General features: G+C 35.5%; 1 protein-coding gene across 1 annotated transcript; it reads right to left on the minus strand.

Moving 5' to 3' along the window:
* Positions 1–2,270: 2,270 nt before the first annotated feature.
* On the minus strand, positions 2,271–14,979 carry LOC124447533 (ATP-binding cassette sub-family G member 4-like). Its single transcript, XM_046998496.1, has 14 exons — positions 14,670–14,979; positions 10,463–10,537; positions 10,008–10,050; positions 9,423–9,555; positions 9,300–9,356; positions 8,770–8,915; positions 7,977–8,100; positions 6,056–6,170; positions 5,036–5,247; positions 4,348–4,564; positions 4,057–4,157; positions 3,782–3,940; positions 2,832–3,193; positions 2,271–2,730 (listed from the first exon to the last, which is right to left on the minus strand). The coding sequence occupies exons 1-14, from the start codon at positions 14,902–14,904 to the stop codon at positions 2,727–2,729; spliced, it is 1,983 nt and encodes a 660-aa protein (XP_046854452.1). The 5' UTR covers positions 14,905–14,979; the 3' UTR covers positions 2,271–2,726.
* Positions 14,980–15,482: the final 503 nt, after the last annotated feature.

The following is a 15,482-nucleotide window of genomic DNA, read 5'->3' on the forward strand; positions in this document are numbered from 1 at the left end:
ATTTACAGGCATAGAAAGCTTTTCTTTCTCTTGCGTGGCAGATACAAGCATAATCAACATACGTGTCATGACACTGTAATTAGTAATGAATTTGCCTTTCAGAATAGAATTTCATCAATTTGAAGTGTTTTCAAAAATAAATACAAGAATTACCTGTGGTCATATTTATTGAATTATGTTGAAGGCAAGCCGAAGGCGGAAGTATGCCGTCATCAAACTTTACAAAATTAACGACATTATCCGAGATTATCCTAGACTAGGTTAGCAAACCAGTAAATAAAACGTCTTCAAATTTGTTAGACCGAAGGAGGAACTTGTTGTATGATAATCATTGTCCTGAGAAATTGCGAACTCGACATCAATAAAATAATAAAACTTCAGTTTTCGATCGATACAAAAAGTTAACAGCGGAAAGAAATATAGATTTGATAACAGTCGTGTTCCTATATTTGTCAATGTTTCATTCCAATAAGACACGACACAACCTTTACGCGCTTCAAGATACTGTTTTCACTGGGACATAGTTATTTCCTTGAAATTATAGTTGGACCAGAGATAACATTGTATAAAAGGTTATTCGTCTTTATTTAAGCCAAAGACATATAATTTTTAGGTTTTTGATAATCTTTAAAGCCATTTGTTGCAAACTACTGTTTTCACTGGGACATATTTATTTCCTTGAAATTAAAGTTGGACCAGAGATAACATTGTAAAAAAGGTTATTCGTCTTTATTTAAGCCAAAGACATATAATTTTTAGGTTTTTGATAATCTTTAAAGCCAATTTTTGCAAACTACCGATTGAAACAAGTTACAACCTGCAGATGTGAGTCCAAGTTGTACATGACTGTTATGAATTGTATAAACACGAATGTTGGTTGTTCTGAATAATCTGTTTTATGGGTTTTAAACTATGGATAGCAAACTGCAGGTTGTATATAATTTGTGTTGTAGTTTGTAAACTGAAGCTGTTACGGGTTGAAAATAATGAGGTTCAAAGTTTGCACGTTGTGGTTAATATGGGTTTTAGACCACGGATGTCATGGGATAGAAATTGTGGATGTTACTGGTTATAAATATTTGGTGTTACAGGTTGTAAACCAAGCGTATCATAGGTTATAGACAATAGGTGTTATTGATCGTAATTAATGTGAGTCACGAGTTGTAAATAAGTCGAGTGTCGACAATTGTAACCAACGAGTTGAGAACTATAAACATTCTTGGCGCTTGTGAGTTCTACATGATGTAGTGTATAAATAGCTAAGCTCCTTTCAATTAAATACATGGCCTTAAAGAGTACGAAAACTGAATGCAAGAAGTAAAGGTCTAAAATTAACAAGACTGACAAGCATAACATTCATTACTGTACAAGCTAAAAGCAAGAGATGCATTTCATGTATGTTCAACAGTTCAAGCATGCTCACGTAAACCGGAAAACTCGAAAGAAAACTCTTAGTAAAATAGAAGTCAACATGGCGGATCCACAATTACTCTGACGATCTTATTTATATACACCGGGGGTCTAAAGTCTGAGTCCAGTCTACATTTTATCTAAATTTCTAACAAAAATGTTTTGAGAGTTTGGAAAATACGAAATGTTATTGGAGCATGCTCATATGGGACTTTTGTTGTCAGTTACTGTTATATTAAGATAATCATATAAATCCGGATCAATTAGTGTTCCTGAAGAAAGGATGGCAAGAAATAGGAAGTCCAATAATCCCTGAATAATGAAAGCTTTTCACAAGGCAAGATTGTTGAGAAGACAAGTTTTCAAGGGGCGCTGTGTAAAGAACCTTAGAAAGGTTCAGTAAATCAGAATCTTTTTCTACCAAACAACGATCTTTGAAGCCAAGAGTCACCACTTTAAAAGAAGATTATTGCATGTATATGAAAAGAAGCTGTACAGGTCTATGTTAAACGTCGACAGAATGTGAAATTCGTAACTTTTTGGGTTGAATCGAGATGTTATGAATCAATGTTGAAATAGTTTACTGCATTGTTTGCGCTTTCGAATCTTCATGCAGTGACAAATGTGTTAATAATAAAGAATTATAAAGACTCAGCCCCATGATTGCACTCAGACTTTTGGCCCCAACAGTATTTATTTTGAAATGTACTCTGACTAATTCTGCATCCATTGTTGCGTGTAAGTCATATTTTTTAGCAGTAGCATGGCTGCTGGTTAATTGAGTCGTTCATTTTATCAATTTTGAATTTAAGTAAGCTCGCATTCGGCAAAAAGAATTAAGAACATTCAATGAACACAAATTTCAAAAATATGGTTTCATTATTTTTCTATAGCGCGGTTAGTAAGACATTATTTATACAGAGCGATAAGCCATAATCTCTTTGTATGTAGAGCATGCTATATCCATTCAAAGCTGGCTTTCTTAAAGTAGTGTAACGTAAAATGAAGTCTTACACGACACAAAATATTAAATATCCACAAACGTAATATCGTGCCATGCTGATTATATATAAGTCTATGATTTAGTGGAAGATTGATTCATGCATATTCTTCATGAAACTTCAGGCTTCTTAAAAAACAGTTTGTGAAAATTAAATGTGATGAAGATAGCAATGTAACCAAAGGTATTTTTGAGTGCTATATGTGCGTGGCTTTCAATTGCATTACGTTGCTCTGTAATTCTTACATGAAGTAAATCTAGAAAATGTGGCGTTTGAAAGTTATTGTACTGAGAAACAGTCGGAGAGTTGAAATAATCATCTAAAATGAAAAATATAAGACACCAGCTCTGACTGAATTTCATAAGTTAACAATAGTCATCTAACTAAGCAATATTAATTGGCACCATCCGTTCGTCTCACCTGTGAGACCATAACTTGAATTGAAGCGCCAAATACGTTGCCAGACGAAGTACAATAAAAAATCCTGCCAAAATGAAACAATTCAAGTAAACTTTGGCACCCTCCATTCCAAATGCATCTTCCCGAAACTCCATCGTTTTCAACACGTCCGTGCTGTTACGAAAGATACATTGATGAATCTCACAATCGAGCGGTGCTCGATGGTTGCCGTAAATAACGACGACGATCCCTTCCCAGCTATACCTCGCGTACGAGATGTATGTGAGCCATTGCAAGTAGTTCGGAATGGTTCCCAAGCTCACAAAAAATCCACTGAATAGTAGGACCGGTATGCCAGTTATTGGGGCGACATACACAGCTGTCTATATAAAGAGCCATTTACAATTTTAATGACTGTTTTAGCTCATACTATATAGATTTTAGCTTCAAGCAATCTGAACTCAGTCAAGATTGTAGGTCAGCCTATACAATGATCTTCAAACAAACAAGGGGAGAACGCGTGGCTCAGAAAACTGTCTTGTTGAAGTCTTCATTTAAAAAAATCTGTAAACATTTCAGGTATTTTGATACCTGAAGTGTATCAAAAATGCATTGTAATGTATTGTATTTCTAATGTATTTTAAAATGCATTACGTTTGTGAAAGCTAGAGCAAGATATTGACGAAATCCAGCGCGAATATAAGTTAATAAGATTTGAAGATGACATGGAAATATAGTCTGTTAGAGAATGGAAATAAGGGTATGCCTCGTGTAGCCATATATATTTCTTCGTAAAAACTTTCAAAACGCTTGTTCGTTTTTTTGCTTCAAACTTTCAAAACGCTTTCAAAAGTGGTAAATCAGATCACTCTGTACACATACACAAATCAAAGGATCTCAGTGAATCCCAACATCACCAAATTTTGACTCATACAAAATACACTGTACGCAATATATTTAGTAGAACATACCGACAAAGTAGGCGCCAGTGCTCCAATGAGCAGTCCTATCGACTGAGCAACAAGACACGTCAGAATAGTTATGGTCAAGAACTGCCAATATCGCATGCCATCATATGGTTGTTCTGTCATAAAGTACACAATGGGACAATAGATAACAGGAAAAGCGATCTATATAACAACAAATATCATTTAATATAACCTTAAATTTCGGATGCTTTTTCAAAGAAATTCTCTCCAGTTTATCAAATGCCATTTTATATAAGTAAATTAATAGAAAATCCAACCTGGAAAGGAAGATCAGCCATGGTCTTTGCTAAGTAATACGATTTCAAGCTGTACCAGTTGTTAAGATGCTCTCGAATAAACACCAGTTTTTCTATAGGAACTGAAGAGAAAAAGTTAAGTGTGAGTAACCACTCCAAATGTTAATCGAGGCATCACAACAGTTTAACAAAGAACCTTGCAAGCGTCACTGGAAACTTGCAACAGAAACATTAACAGAAGAATCACTCGAAGCTTGCAACACAAATATCAACAAAAGCATCAAGTGTTTTGCCTGTAGCAAACATACGCACATGTAAGAACTGTTGGCATTAGTGCCGTGAACATCAAAAATAGAAGTGAAAAGAACAAGCAGCCGGTGTTGTTGAACACTTTGTTGCCATCATTTCCAATGCGAAGATACATCAAGCCAATGAGAACGCCAAATAAAGTTACAGAAACTACACGAAGATGAGTGAATAATCGATCTCTCAGCAAGGACTGTAATGCTCGCTTGAACAAAACGTTGAACTGAAAACGTAGAAAGTTTTGATTTACTTGCATTTTCTCACCAATATTCACTCATAAAGAGTTTCCACAAACGTGTTTTTACATACATGTGAAACAATAAGGAGAAGGGTGGAACATGCAATAAGGGTTTGATGCTGTTAGGGCGAAGGATTTGGGTGACAACACTACACTTGCGTATTTTATTATTTTGTCAAGAGACAAGGGTTCCTTGTCGAGAAGTATATATTATTATGGAACATTCACACCAACAGCTTAATTAAAAGCAATGACAACCGTCATGTGCATCTTTGACATTATTTAGGTCAACGAAACTCTCGTAACAGGGATTGGCGACTGGTTTTCTACTAGATATTTGAAAATACCGAGGTTTTATAAACGATAGATACAAACTTTACGCGTTATAGAGAAGGCCTTTGGCATTGGCAGAATGTCGACCTACATGTAATAGAATGAGTTTCAAGCTTTACATACCTGTGATAGTTGACTAACACCACCAAAGATACTCTTTTTCTTTATTTTCATTGTGCATGGAAGAACAGACCTCATCACATTTTTGAAGTTTGTACTAGCGCTACTGCTTGTAGAGCACCTTTTAGATTTCATATTTTCGGCCACATGTGCACTCCATGCTTTCGCCAATAAGGGAACCGCATCTCCGTACACTCCAGAGGACACTTCAATAACTAAACAAAATGATGTATTATTAATAAACAAAAAAACTAAATGTCAGGCTGCAAACATATTTTCGTTTGAGATAACACCATCAAGTCGTGGTTTCACGACAGATCACGACAGATCACGACTTCGAGATCTCTAACATTCATGCAAACTTAATTTCACAATACAACCGTTTAAAGTGCACTATATAACACGGTCCTTTGAAATAAATAGCATTTTCAATGGCAATTCTCTGAACAGAGCCTGAATGGAAACACCTCCAAACTACGTTTATGATAAGTTATTACATATATAAAATGTTAAGTTCAGTTCGAATTAGGATTTCGGGATTAATATTTATTGTATTTTTTATTATTTTGCCAATCAAATTTGACTGACTGTGGTATTGGTTAAAAGGACTTAGCGAAATTCTTTTTTCGTGAGTCACACAAATGGCAAAGCACATTTTCCTTAGCTTCTCTAGAATTACACGAATTAAAAACTATAACAGCAAATATTCTTAGGTAAAGTTAACTTGAGACACAATAATTATCCAAAATTTGCTATTAGAATTAGTATTGTCTATGCTTGAAGCCAGTAATAACAAAAGAATTACAGAATGAATAGAGCATGACATACATTGCCCCATAAAATATCTTTCTAGTACTACCTGAGATGGAATAAATTCTCTACACACATAAAAATGGTATAAAATTTAATGACTTGAAATTGGTCCTAGCAGGAAATTGAGGAGTTCACATTGAAAGGATTTCATAGCTGCATCACGAAAGCTTAAAATCGATATACTTAGTAAAAACATAGACAATTTGTTACCATAATCTGCAGGGTTATGGTAGTTGGGACAATCCAAGCCTTGTTTTGTCAAGTATGGCAGTAAGCCATCCACTGTTCCTTGATAAACGCAATTTCCGTCAGCTAACAAATAAAGCTAGAAAACAAATTGTTCAAAGAAAAGTCGTAAAAAACCTACAAATAGTATCATGCATCGAATAAAAAAAGCACAGGCTCCCATTGGGGCGTTGTATAAAAATTGTACTCCATCTTTAACAGTAGGAAAGCAAGCAAACTGAAACTGTTCTGTGCAAAAGTTTTAGGTCACTTCTTAGCTAAAATACTCCGGAATATTTAATGAAAATGATGTATTCTAGATCTCTCCACAGTTTTACACATTTCGCATGTTACATTCGACTACTTGGCGAATTAAAGTAATTACCTGGATTAGCTAAAAAGTTGTTTTGTCGAATTACTTCAAATTTTTTTAGTACACTAGAGCCTGTATTGAGCAGTCAATCTTGTGGATTTCTTGTATGACCGCTTATCACAGGTCTTCAGGAAAATCACCAGACATGCTACATGAAGTATTTAATATAACTAAAGTTGAACCAAACGCCATTGTTCCTCAACATACATGCCAAATAACCCAGAACAACTCATGTAAAGCAATAATTCTTTTCTTAATAGTAAATTTACTATTTGCTAAAATGTCACAGCTAAAACTGATTAAAAAATAATCAAAGGAAAGCGTGTCAACGGAGGAGGTAGTTATAACTTAGAAATTTCGCGCAAATATCTCTTGGAGATATGTTTTTGCTTCAATGGCTGAAGGCAAAGTTAACGAGAGAAAAGTTCAAATTGCTGACCGTTTAATACAGTTTCAAATTCAAACAAGGAAAAATTAAATTTGGAACATTGGAAAAGGTGACCTCGTCCGCTTAATAGAGGTGACCGTTTAATAGAGGTTAATTCAATAGTATTTTTACTTTAATAGAAACTTTTGGGACTTTGCCATATGACCGCTTAACGCAGGGGCACCACTAAATACGGTGCCGCTTAATACAGGTTCAACTGTATTTTACTTTTATTTCATTATTCAACTACCACTAAGAGCAGTGGTTACTGCAGCACAATGACTAAACATCGACGCAAACAGCATACGTGTTTTATCGACATTAACACCACTCCATTTTTCAATTATGGCAGTTTGACTAATATTCTTCTTCCAGCGATAAGCTTAAAAAATTGATTTTATCTGCTTTTCCCCCATTGCTCCACCACTAGTCTCTTCACTCTTTACACTAAATGCATTCCCTCCAGCTCTTTGGCGAAGCCCCCATTTTATTGTAGTAGAAGGTAATTCTTTTCTTATGACCATTTTGAACTTTTTTATGTTGACTTCTCGTTGTTGCCCGAGAAACAGCCTTTTCTATTCCGGTATCTTAGCCTTTCCGCAACGTTTCCATTCTTCAAAATTTCTTTAACAGCACACAGACCTATCTTCGGTTTCTTTGCAACAGCACGTTACATTTTTACTTTTCCGGAACAACTTTAGTTTGAGTATTTCAAAGTCATGTTTTTTCACTTGGCCAACTTATCTTCCGACTATAGTTCAACTTGTCAAAATATTTTGACTTATATTGCAAAACTATGTATTTTTTACTTCTGCTATATATGTTAAGTATATAAGAGCTATCTCAAAAATATAGACATTCTATATTGACAAAATAAAATTTTTACTCAACGTATCAAATACGACAAAATCGTGATAAACACACACTTAAGTATTAGATAGGACCTAAAACTTTTGCAAACTACTGCCCATATTTTGCATTGAGATCGGCCCGGGAGCAAGACCTTTAAGCCTTGCCTCACAATCTACATTATTTGATCACCAGAGTACAACAGGAGTGTTGCGATAACTGCAATCAAAAGTAAAGGACAACAGCTACATACTTACTTTGTCAAATCTTTCAAATAATTTTGCACTTGGTTGATGTATGGTACATACAACAATACGTCCATTTGAAGCCAATGTTTTCAAAAGGTGTATACACTGGTAGGCTGACGAACTGTCCAAACCACTGCGATAAAACAAAGATAAATTTATAGCAAATCGTTTAATAGATAAAAACATCAATAATGAATGTGAAATTACGAATCATCATGACAACAGCAATAAGAGTATCTTCCGAAAAGTATGCTCTAGTCGTTTGAAAGAAAGACAAAGTGGAACTTTGGTAATACAGGAGGCGAGCAACAATGAAATTATCGCCCGGACAAAAAAAGGAAGTTATCAAAACATAGGAATATATATGGTTATCTTTGCACATTGAGAAAAAATGCTGGAGGCAAAATTTTTTGCAGATGCTCTACGACGTAGGGTTTAAAAACTTTCTCAAATGCAAAAGGCTACTCACACACAAACCAAACATCTAGAGCATTTAAAGCATCGGAGTTTTTTTCTCAATTCACTTTTATTTGGCTTCCTGATTGTGACATATTTGTCACATGGTCATTAGAAAGTCCGTAAGAGGTAATCTTCAAAAAGGTTGGAAGATTGTGGGTCCCCTCATCACGACGTCCCTGTACATAACTTGACATTTATCAAAGCCAGCCATAATCTATAACTTCCCATAAATTGTAAGGCTCTCTTTAACGCATTTCCTATATACTCCAAAACATTGCAGTTGTGCAAATGAGGGCATGTAAAATGATAGGACGACAACCATGCTTCGCATAAAATAATGTACCTTGTTGGTTCATCAAGGAAAATTATCGGTGGATTATTGACAAGTTCCAAAGCAATGGCCAGCCTTTTGCGTTGTCCGCCAGATATATCGTTACATCGAGTGTCGCGAAGTTCCACTAAGCCCAGCTGACTGAGAATGTTGTTCACCTTTTGAAATTTGATCGCCATCATTAAATCATTACAGACTCACAAAAGACGGTTTATCACAGGGGGATCCTCTAACCAAGGGGATAATCCTTCCATGATGGCTTATCCCTTCGTTAGTGAAAAATATTGAAGACTATTTTTACCGCACCCAAGTTGATATTCAGGTAAATTTTTTCATATAATGTCTCTGTTTTAAAAAAATTTCCTTTAAGAAATTTTCCTATATTAGAATCTAATTAAACACTGGACATTGAGAGGAAATTTCAAATAAAAGTGCGTCTGATAATAGACCATCTTTAACGGAACCGTCTTCAGACATACTCTTAAGACAGTATAATTTCCTTGAAAAATAAAGTAAACTCTCGTCGATTATAAACAACTTACAATAGCTTTTTTCGCTTCTTTCGCCAATTCCTTCTTCAAGTGAAGAGAAGCTGAAACCTGTTAAACACACATATAACCTTCTGAAATCTAAAAATTTTCGTAATCCCACAGTTTCAAACGCACCATCATCGACTCCATTACGGTTAGATATGGCAATAGAATGTCGTCCTGCATAATGTAGCATGATAACTCGCGAAATTCAGCGGAATCACGAGCTTGGCCGTTGATGAGTACCATGCCTCCAGATTTATGGGTTCTGCGAAATGTTACAAGATTGTAGAGAACTCCATACAGAGTTCCTTTTTCTTAATTACAACCTCAAACAAAGAATGTACCAACGCGAAACTTCTAAATTGATAGACACATGGAGTGTGCAGGTTGCTCTAATGCATAATCTGGGAGCTGAGTTTAGACTAAGCTTTGAAATTAAAGAAATTCTTTCGATGAAGTTAAACTTGTTGCCCCCCTCCCCCTCTTCCCAACACACACACATTTAGGGGATTCAATAGAAAAGGAAAGTGCTAATGCTGTCTATTATGTTTTAAAAGACAAAAAGCTATGTGTTTTGGTTTGAAGTTAAACCTCAAGCGGTCAACGATTGCTGACACAAGAAAAAAAATTATTAGTTATTGAAAGACGAGTTCTGATTGCCCTATCGAAATTCCTAAAAACGAGAAAGGCTTTGCGCTACGCTAGACTTGTACTTACTTGTATCCAGCAAGAATATTGACAAGAGTTGTCTTTCCAGCACCTAATCAAAACACAAATTTACCCCACAAATTGAAGTTAATATATATCAGATTTTTGCGCAAAATATATTTTACCAAGGAGTATCTATGTAAATAAAGCCTGTTTTTTAATAAGGCGAGCGAATCTTATTTTCTACAGAAAGGCGAGAAAGGCGAGTGAATTTTATTTTCTAAAGAAGTACGAGAAAGGTGAGTGAATCTTATTTTCTACAGAGGGACGAGAAAGGCAAGTGAATCATATTTTCTACAGAGGGACGAGAAAGGCAAGTGAATCTTATTTTCTACAGAGGGACGAGAAAGGCAAGTGAATCTTATTTTCTACAGAGGGACGAGAAAGGCAAGTGAATCTTATTTTCTACACAAAGACGAGAAAGGTGAGTGAATCTTATTTTCTACAGAAGGAGAAGATATTACCTGATGGACCAAGGATGCCAATAAGTTCTCCCGTATGAAATTCTCCAGAAGCACCATGAAGTATCTGTTTTGATTCTATAATTTGAGAGGGAAAAAATACGTGATCACTCATGGTGCCAGTTTTTCTTCATTCAGCCCAAATGTGGCAACTAATTTTAAGCCGACGTAGAACTTCCAAATTTCTGCACTCAATGAAAGCCAGACACAGATCTAATAATACACTAGATAGTGCAACGGCTTACATTTCATAAGTGGTGGTTGAAGCCGGGCAAATTTACTTCCGGAGCCCCAAAGTAGTGAGAATCAATATGGCGTTGTATTAGGAAATATCTGGTCAAAGCTGATATCTTGCAATTACTTGCAAGTCACGACGGTTACATAAACTGGTTTACTCTATTAATGAAAAAAATCAATGTGACCATAGTTTTTCAAGAAAAAGATAGCAGAATACGCCAATACATCGCCGTAAAATTGATTTCAAGTGTAGCTCGATTTGAAAGCATCAGGAGCGACGAAGGCTTAAGATACTGGAATTTGCACATCTAAATATCGTATCACAGCACAATCTGCCACAAAATGTTCAATCGAACGTCGTAGAATTATCTTCCAATATTTATTGTTAAGTAAAACGAGTTGGAGATAACAGTTTGAAAGATTTTTCACGATTTATATAAAGTATATTGTTCACTGTACATAATTAAATATTGCACTGGATTATTGTACCAGAAATGCATTTTTCTGGTGTTTCTGGTCGGCAAACGAATATAGCTATGTCAAGATGTGAGTAATTAATACGTTCAGAAATTATTTACAGAAAGAATGTGAAGAGTCTACCTCGAAGAGTCTATGTCTTGCTTGTCTATGTCTTGTCTATGTCTTGCTTGTCTTGCTTGTCTATGTCATAGAGTCTGTCTTGCTTCTTCGGAATTTGTTTTATATTATGAGTCTACCTCTGCTACACCAAATTTTTTGTGAAGTATAAAATAGCAGGTCACTTGTGAAACTGTTGATACCACAGGTTGATACAATACACTCTGTCCAACACGGGGAAAATATTTACTTGTTAAAGCAAGAAGAGTCACCAGACTTGTAGTCTTGACTATGTTTTACACATATATATAAACAATGTATTGACATAGTCTAAACCAGTGGGTTATATGGCCACTGCCCACAGTGCTTAATGTACTGTTATGGTGATGTTATGCTACTGTTTTCAACATTTTATTGTCTTTTTACCATTCAGGCATGTATATGCATATAAAACTTTCTACACATTCTTGTTATTGAAAATATCAAACCTAAATTATTTATTCTGAGCAAAATATTTAATTTGTGCTTGTAACATGTGTCAATTTCAGACTGATTTTGTAATATGCCTGTTCTATTACAATACATCCATAGATCGAGTATGATATCGCTGTGTTTGCCACGCGAACTAAGCCACACTATCGCAGATTGTGCTGTGATACGATATTTAGATGTGTAAATTCCAGTACTTAAGCCTTAGTCGCTGCTGATGCTTTCAAATCGAGCTACACTTGAAATCAATTTTACGGCGATGTATTGGCGTATTCTGCAATTTTTTTCTTACAAACTATAGTCACAATGATTTATTTCATAAATAGTGCAAAAAAGTTGATGCAACCTCCGCGATTTGCTAATAATTGCGAGATATTAACTTGGACCACATATTTTCTAATACAACGCCATATTGATTCTCACAACTTTGGGGCTCCGGAAGTAAATATGCCCGGCTTCAACTTTTATGTCAGTTGCACTATCTAGTGTATTATTAGATCTGTGAAGCCAGAGAGCAAACTAAATAATTGTCGTGTCAATTAAAAGAAATAAAATCAAGTATATTCCACGAAAAGTTCCCCTTCGACCGGAAACTGATTAATATAACCAAGTATACGCAAACAATTTTTCACTCTGGCGCCGCACCACCGATCTCCCTTCGCAAAGATGCTTTATTTTGCGTAAGCTTTTGCTTTCGACTTAATCAAGTCGATCTATCCGAGTTCTTTAGTTGTAACATAATATCTAGCATGCCTGCGAACCTCAACTGTATATGAACAGTGGAAAGTAAGGTTTTAATTTTGGTGTGAGTAGAAATATTTGCATTTGGAAACTAGAAATACTTGAAGTATTTAAAATGATCCGAGTGTGATTATACATGTTATGCTGTGTGATGAGTGTTCGCGCTTAAGCTGTATTTTAAAGTCATGGGAAAATCATGGACTATATTGGCTGTTGCAAAATTGTTATCTAATAATGATGCTTTTTTAAAGAATAGCCGACCGAGAGTCAAATGCTAATCTCCTTTTATGCTGTTGGGTCATATATAGCTAATGGCATGAATCTAATGACCATGTGATGCAACATGGGGAAAATTTTTGTATAAACACAGAAAACACTCCAGACTTCGTTAGCCCTTGATTAAATAGTAGTTTGTACCATGCTCATAGCACACTTATAGACGATCTTGACCATTCTTTGCCATATAGCTCCTATGTTTACTGTGTTTGCATAGGCTTATGGAGACCTTTTGGAGAACTCGAGAGCAGATAAAAACCTTCTTGTATCGTGATTCTGCTAATATATTTTCAGCCACCACTCGGAACTATGCTTGCAACCATCGCACTTTAACCCTTTGTTCTTACTGGCTTTCCATGCCGTATGCTAGTATCTTTCTTATCGTATCTTTCTGTCTTTTGAAACGCACTTGTTAATTAGTGCTCAGCTAGCTAAATGTATTTGCACCTTAAAAGTATGTATATTCATGATTATTATATTTTTAGTATGAGGGTGTTAGTAAAACAGCTCTTTGTTCAACGGTATGTTGATTGGAGGCGGTTGTTCGTCAACAATGCCTGAATGCAGACAATAGCGTTTGAGAAATTTTAATTGCTCATGTATTATGAAAGCTATTTATAGAAATGCATTATGTTTCTATTTTTGCTGTTCTTATTTAACAAATGATGCCAAAAAATTCATCGAACAATGTAGTCAAGGCATGTTTGGTGGAGTCCGTGGGACCATGGACAAGTTGATCACGGTTTGAGAGGGTCAGGCTGGGTTTGTTAGAGATGGCGCTGTTTTTTTACATAAGGATCTCAATCACGAGTGGGTGAGTACAATGAAGCGTCAAATGATTTCAGCAAATCGAATCGACCCAATTTCAGTTGCGTTATCAGAGAAATTCACTTGAATATATTCTTTCCAATCTCAATTTTTAAAAATATATAACATACAAAGACTCTTAAAATATTCAAGAACTGGAATACTGAAATATTGCCTCCCACAATGCTATGGTCCGTCGCATCACTATTTGAAATAAATGATCCAGAACCAAACGTCAGTTCAAAGTATTGCCAGGAAGTTTGGTTACTGAAACGCCGATATATGAACACCACCCACTGCATTTCACAATCAAGACATTCGCTAAATCTGCTCATCAGTAAGATGAAGCATAAGAAGTCTCGAATAAATAAAGGAATTTCCAGTCGGTTGGTTTGTGCAAGCCATCTTAACGACAACATTGTTATAACAAATATACTATTTGTGGCGTAATATAAATTGCTGAAGCAATCATTAAAACAAATATTGACACAATCATATGATAATAAAGATGTCACAACAAATTAAATAAGTTATGTCCATTGGATAGATTTGTACGTGCTTTTAAAAATCATGGCAACTGTTCGACTATAGAAACACAGCTTTGTATCCTACTTAAAAAAAACCGTGAATACAATTTCCACACAATTTGTGCAAACAGCTTAATAAATAAACTCTGGCTTTTGCAAGGAAAGTACAGAACAACAGATAAACGATTGCACTTTTAAATGTTGCAAGAAAACTCCTGTGGCTAAATATAGGAAAAGGGGAATTGATGCTGATTCATGGAATGTATTTCTCCCAAACAAGTACCAAGAGCGTTCGATATTATCAAGTGTTTGTATATATCGGACACGTGTATGCTGGACGATTAAGAGATTAATATCGAGTGAATAAGTTTAGAGAAAAAATAGCCACAAACATAGGTCCATCGCGGAAATCATAGCTAAAATTCATTGAATACCCCAACGCCTACGTACAATGCAGGAGCACTTAAAATTGAACATTTTGTAGTTGTATTTGCCAAAATATAGCAAAGTACTGAAGTGTTTGCACCCCATGACAATTACATTGAGGAAAAACTCACCACTTCTTGACACTTTAACTTGGTAAGTGAGATCGATAAATTCGAGAGCTAATTTTTGTGTACACGTTTTCCATATGTCTTCAGTCGATTTATGGAGTAACGCGTTGCCATTGATTTCCGATTTTGAAAGTGTGCGTGGAAGAGTAACCGATGGGCAAAGTTTTTCGGTAATGTCGCAGCTTTCATCGGGTAGAGCGCTCTCATAGCTACTTGATCTTTGCCATTGAACAGTCATCTTGCTAACCAACACTTCAAAATATGTTTTGCGTGGCAAACTGCTAATGCTATTTGCATATTGTAAACGATATGCAAACTTGCTCGATCATGCATACGTTACGCAACACGGAAGGACTAATTATAAACACAACATCGAGCAGGCAACCATTTGCACTGCCCATAAGTAGAAAGTTTTCTTATCATTCAGTTCATTTATTGTAGCACGCATATCAAAGTTCAAACTCCAAATGGTAAATCGGGTCACTGCTCATGCTTTCACGTGTGTATTTTTGAAGAAAAAATGAGTATGGGCTAATACTTTATTATCCGTCACCTGCATCTGCATGCAATACGATTGATTCAAAATTTTCCAGTTTCAAAAGTAAAATAATTTGCATGTGTTCATAGTTGCAAGGGCATTTTAGGTCTTTGAAGTGCTTATGAAGCGAGATTTTTCATTCTCGAGGTATTGAACTTCTTTTGAAGTGACATTTACATAACCTGCGACGTCACATGGCACAATTCAAATCTCAACATTTTGTTGAAATTTATCAACAATATTAAATACCATCACGACTTCACAACGAAGAAAGTTGG

This window comes from Xenia sp. Carnegie-2017, unplaced genomic scaffold (genome assembly GCF_021976095.1).
Source record: "Xenia sp. Carnegie-2017 unplaced genomic scaffold, XeniaSp_v1 HiC_scaffold_22, whole genome shotgun sequence".
NCBI lineage: Eukaryota > Metazoa > Cnidaria > Anthozoa > Malacalcyonacea > Xeniidae > Xenia > Xenia sp. Carnegie-2017.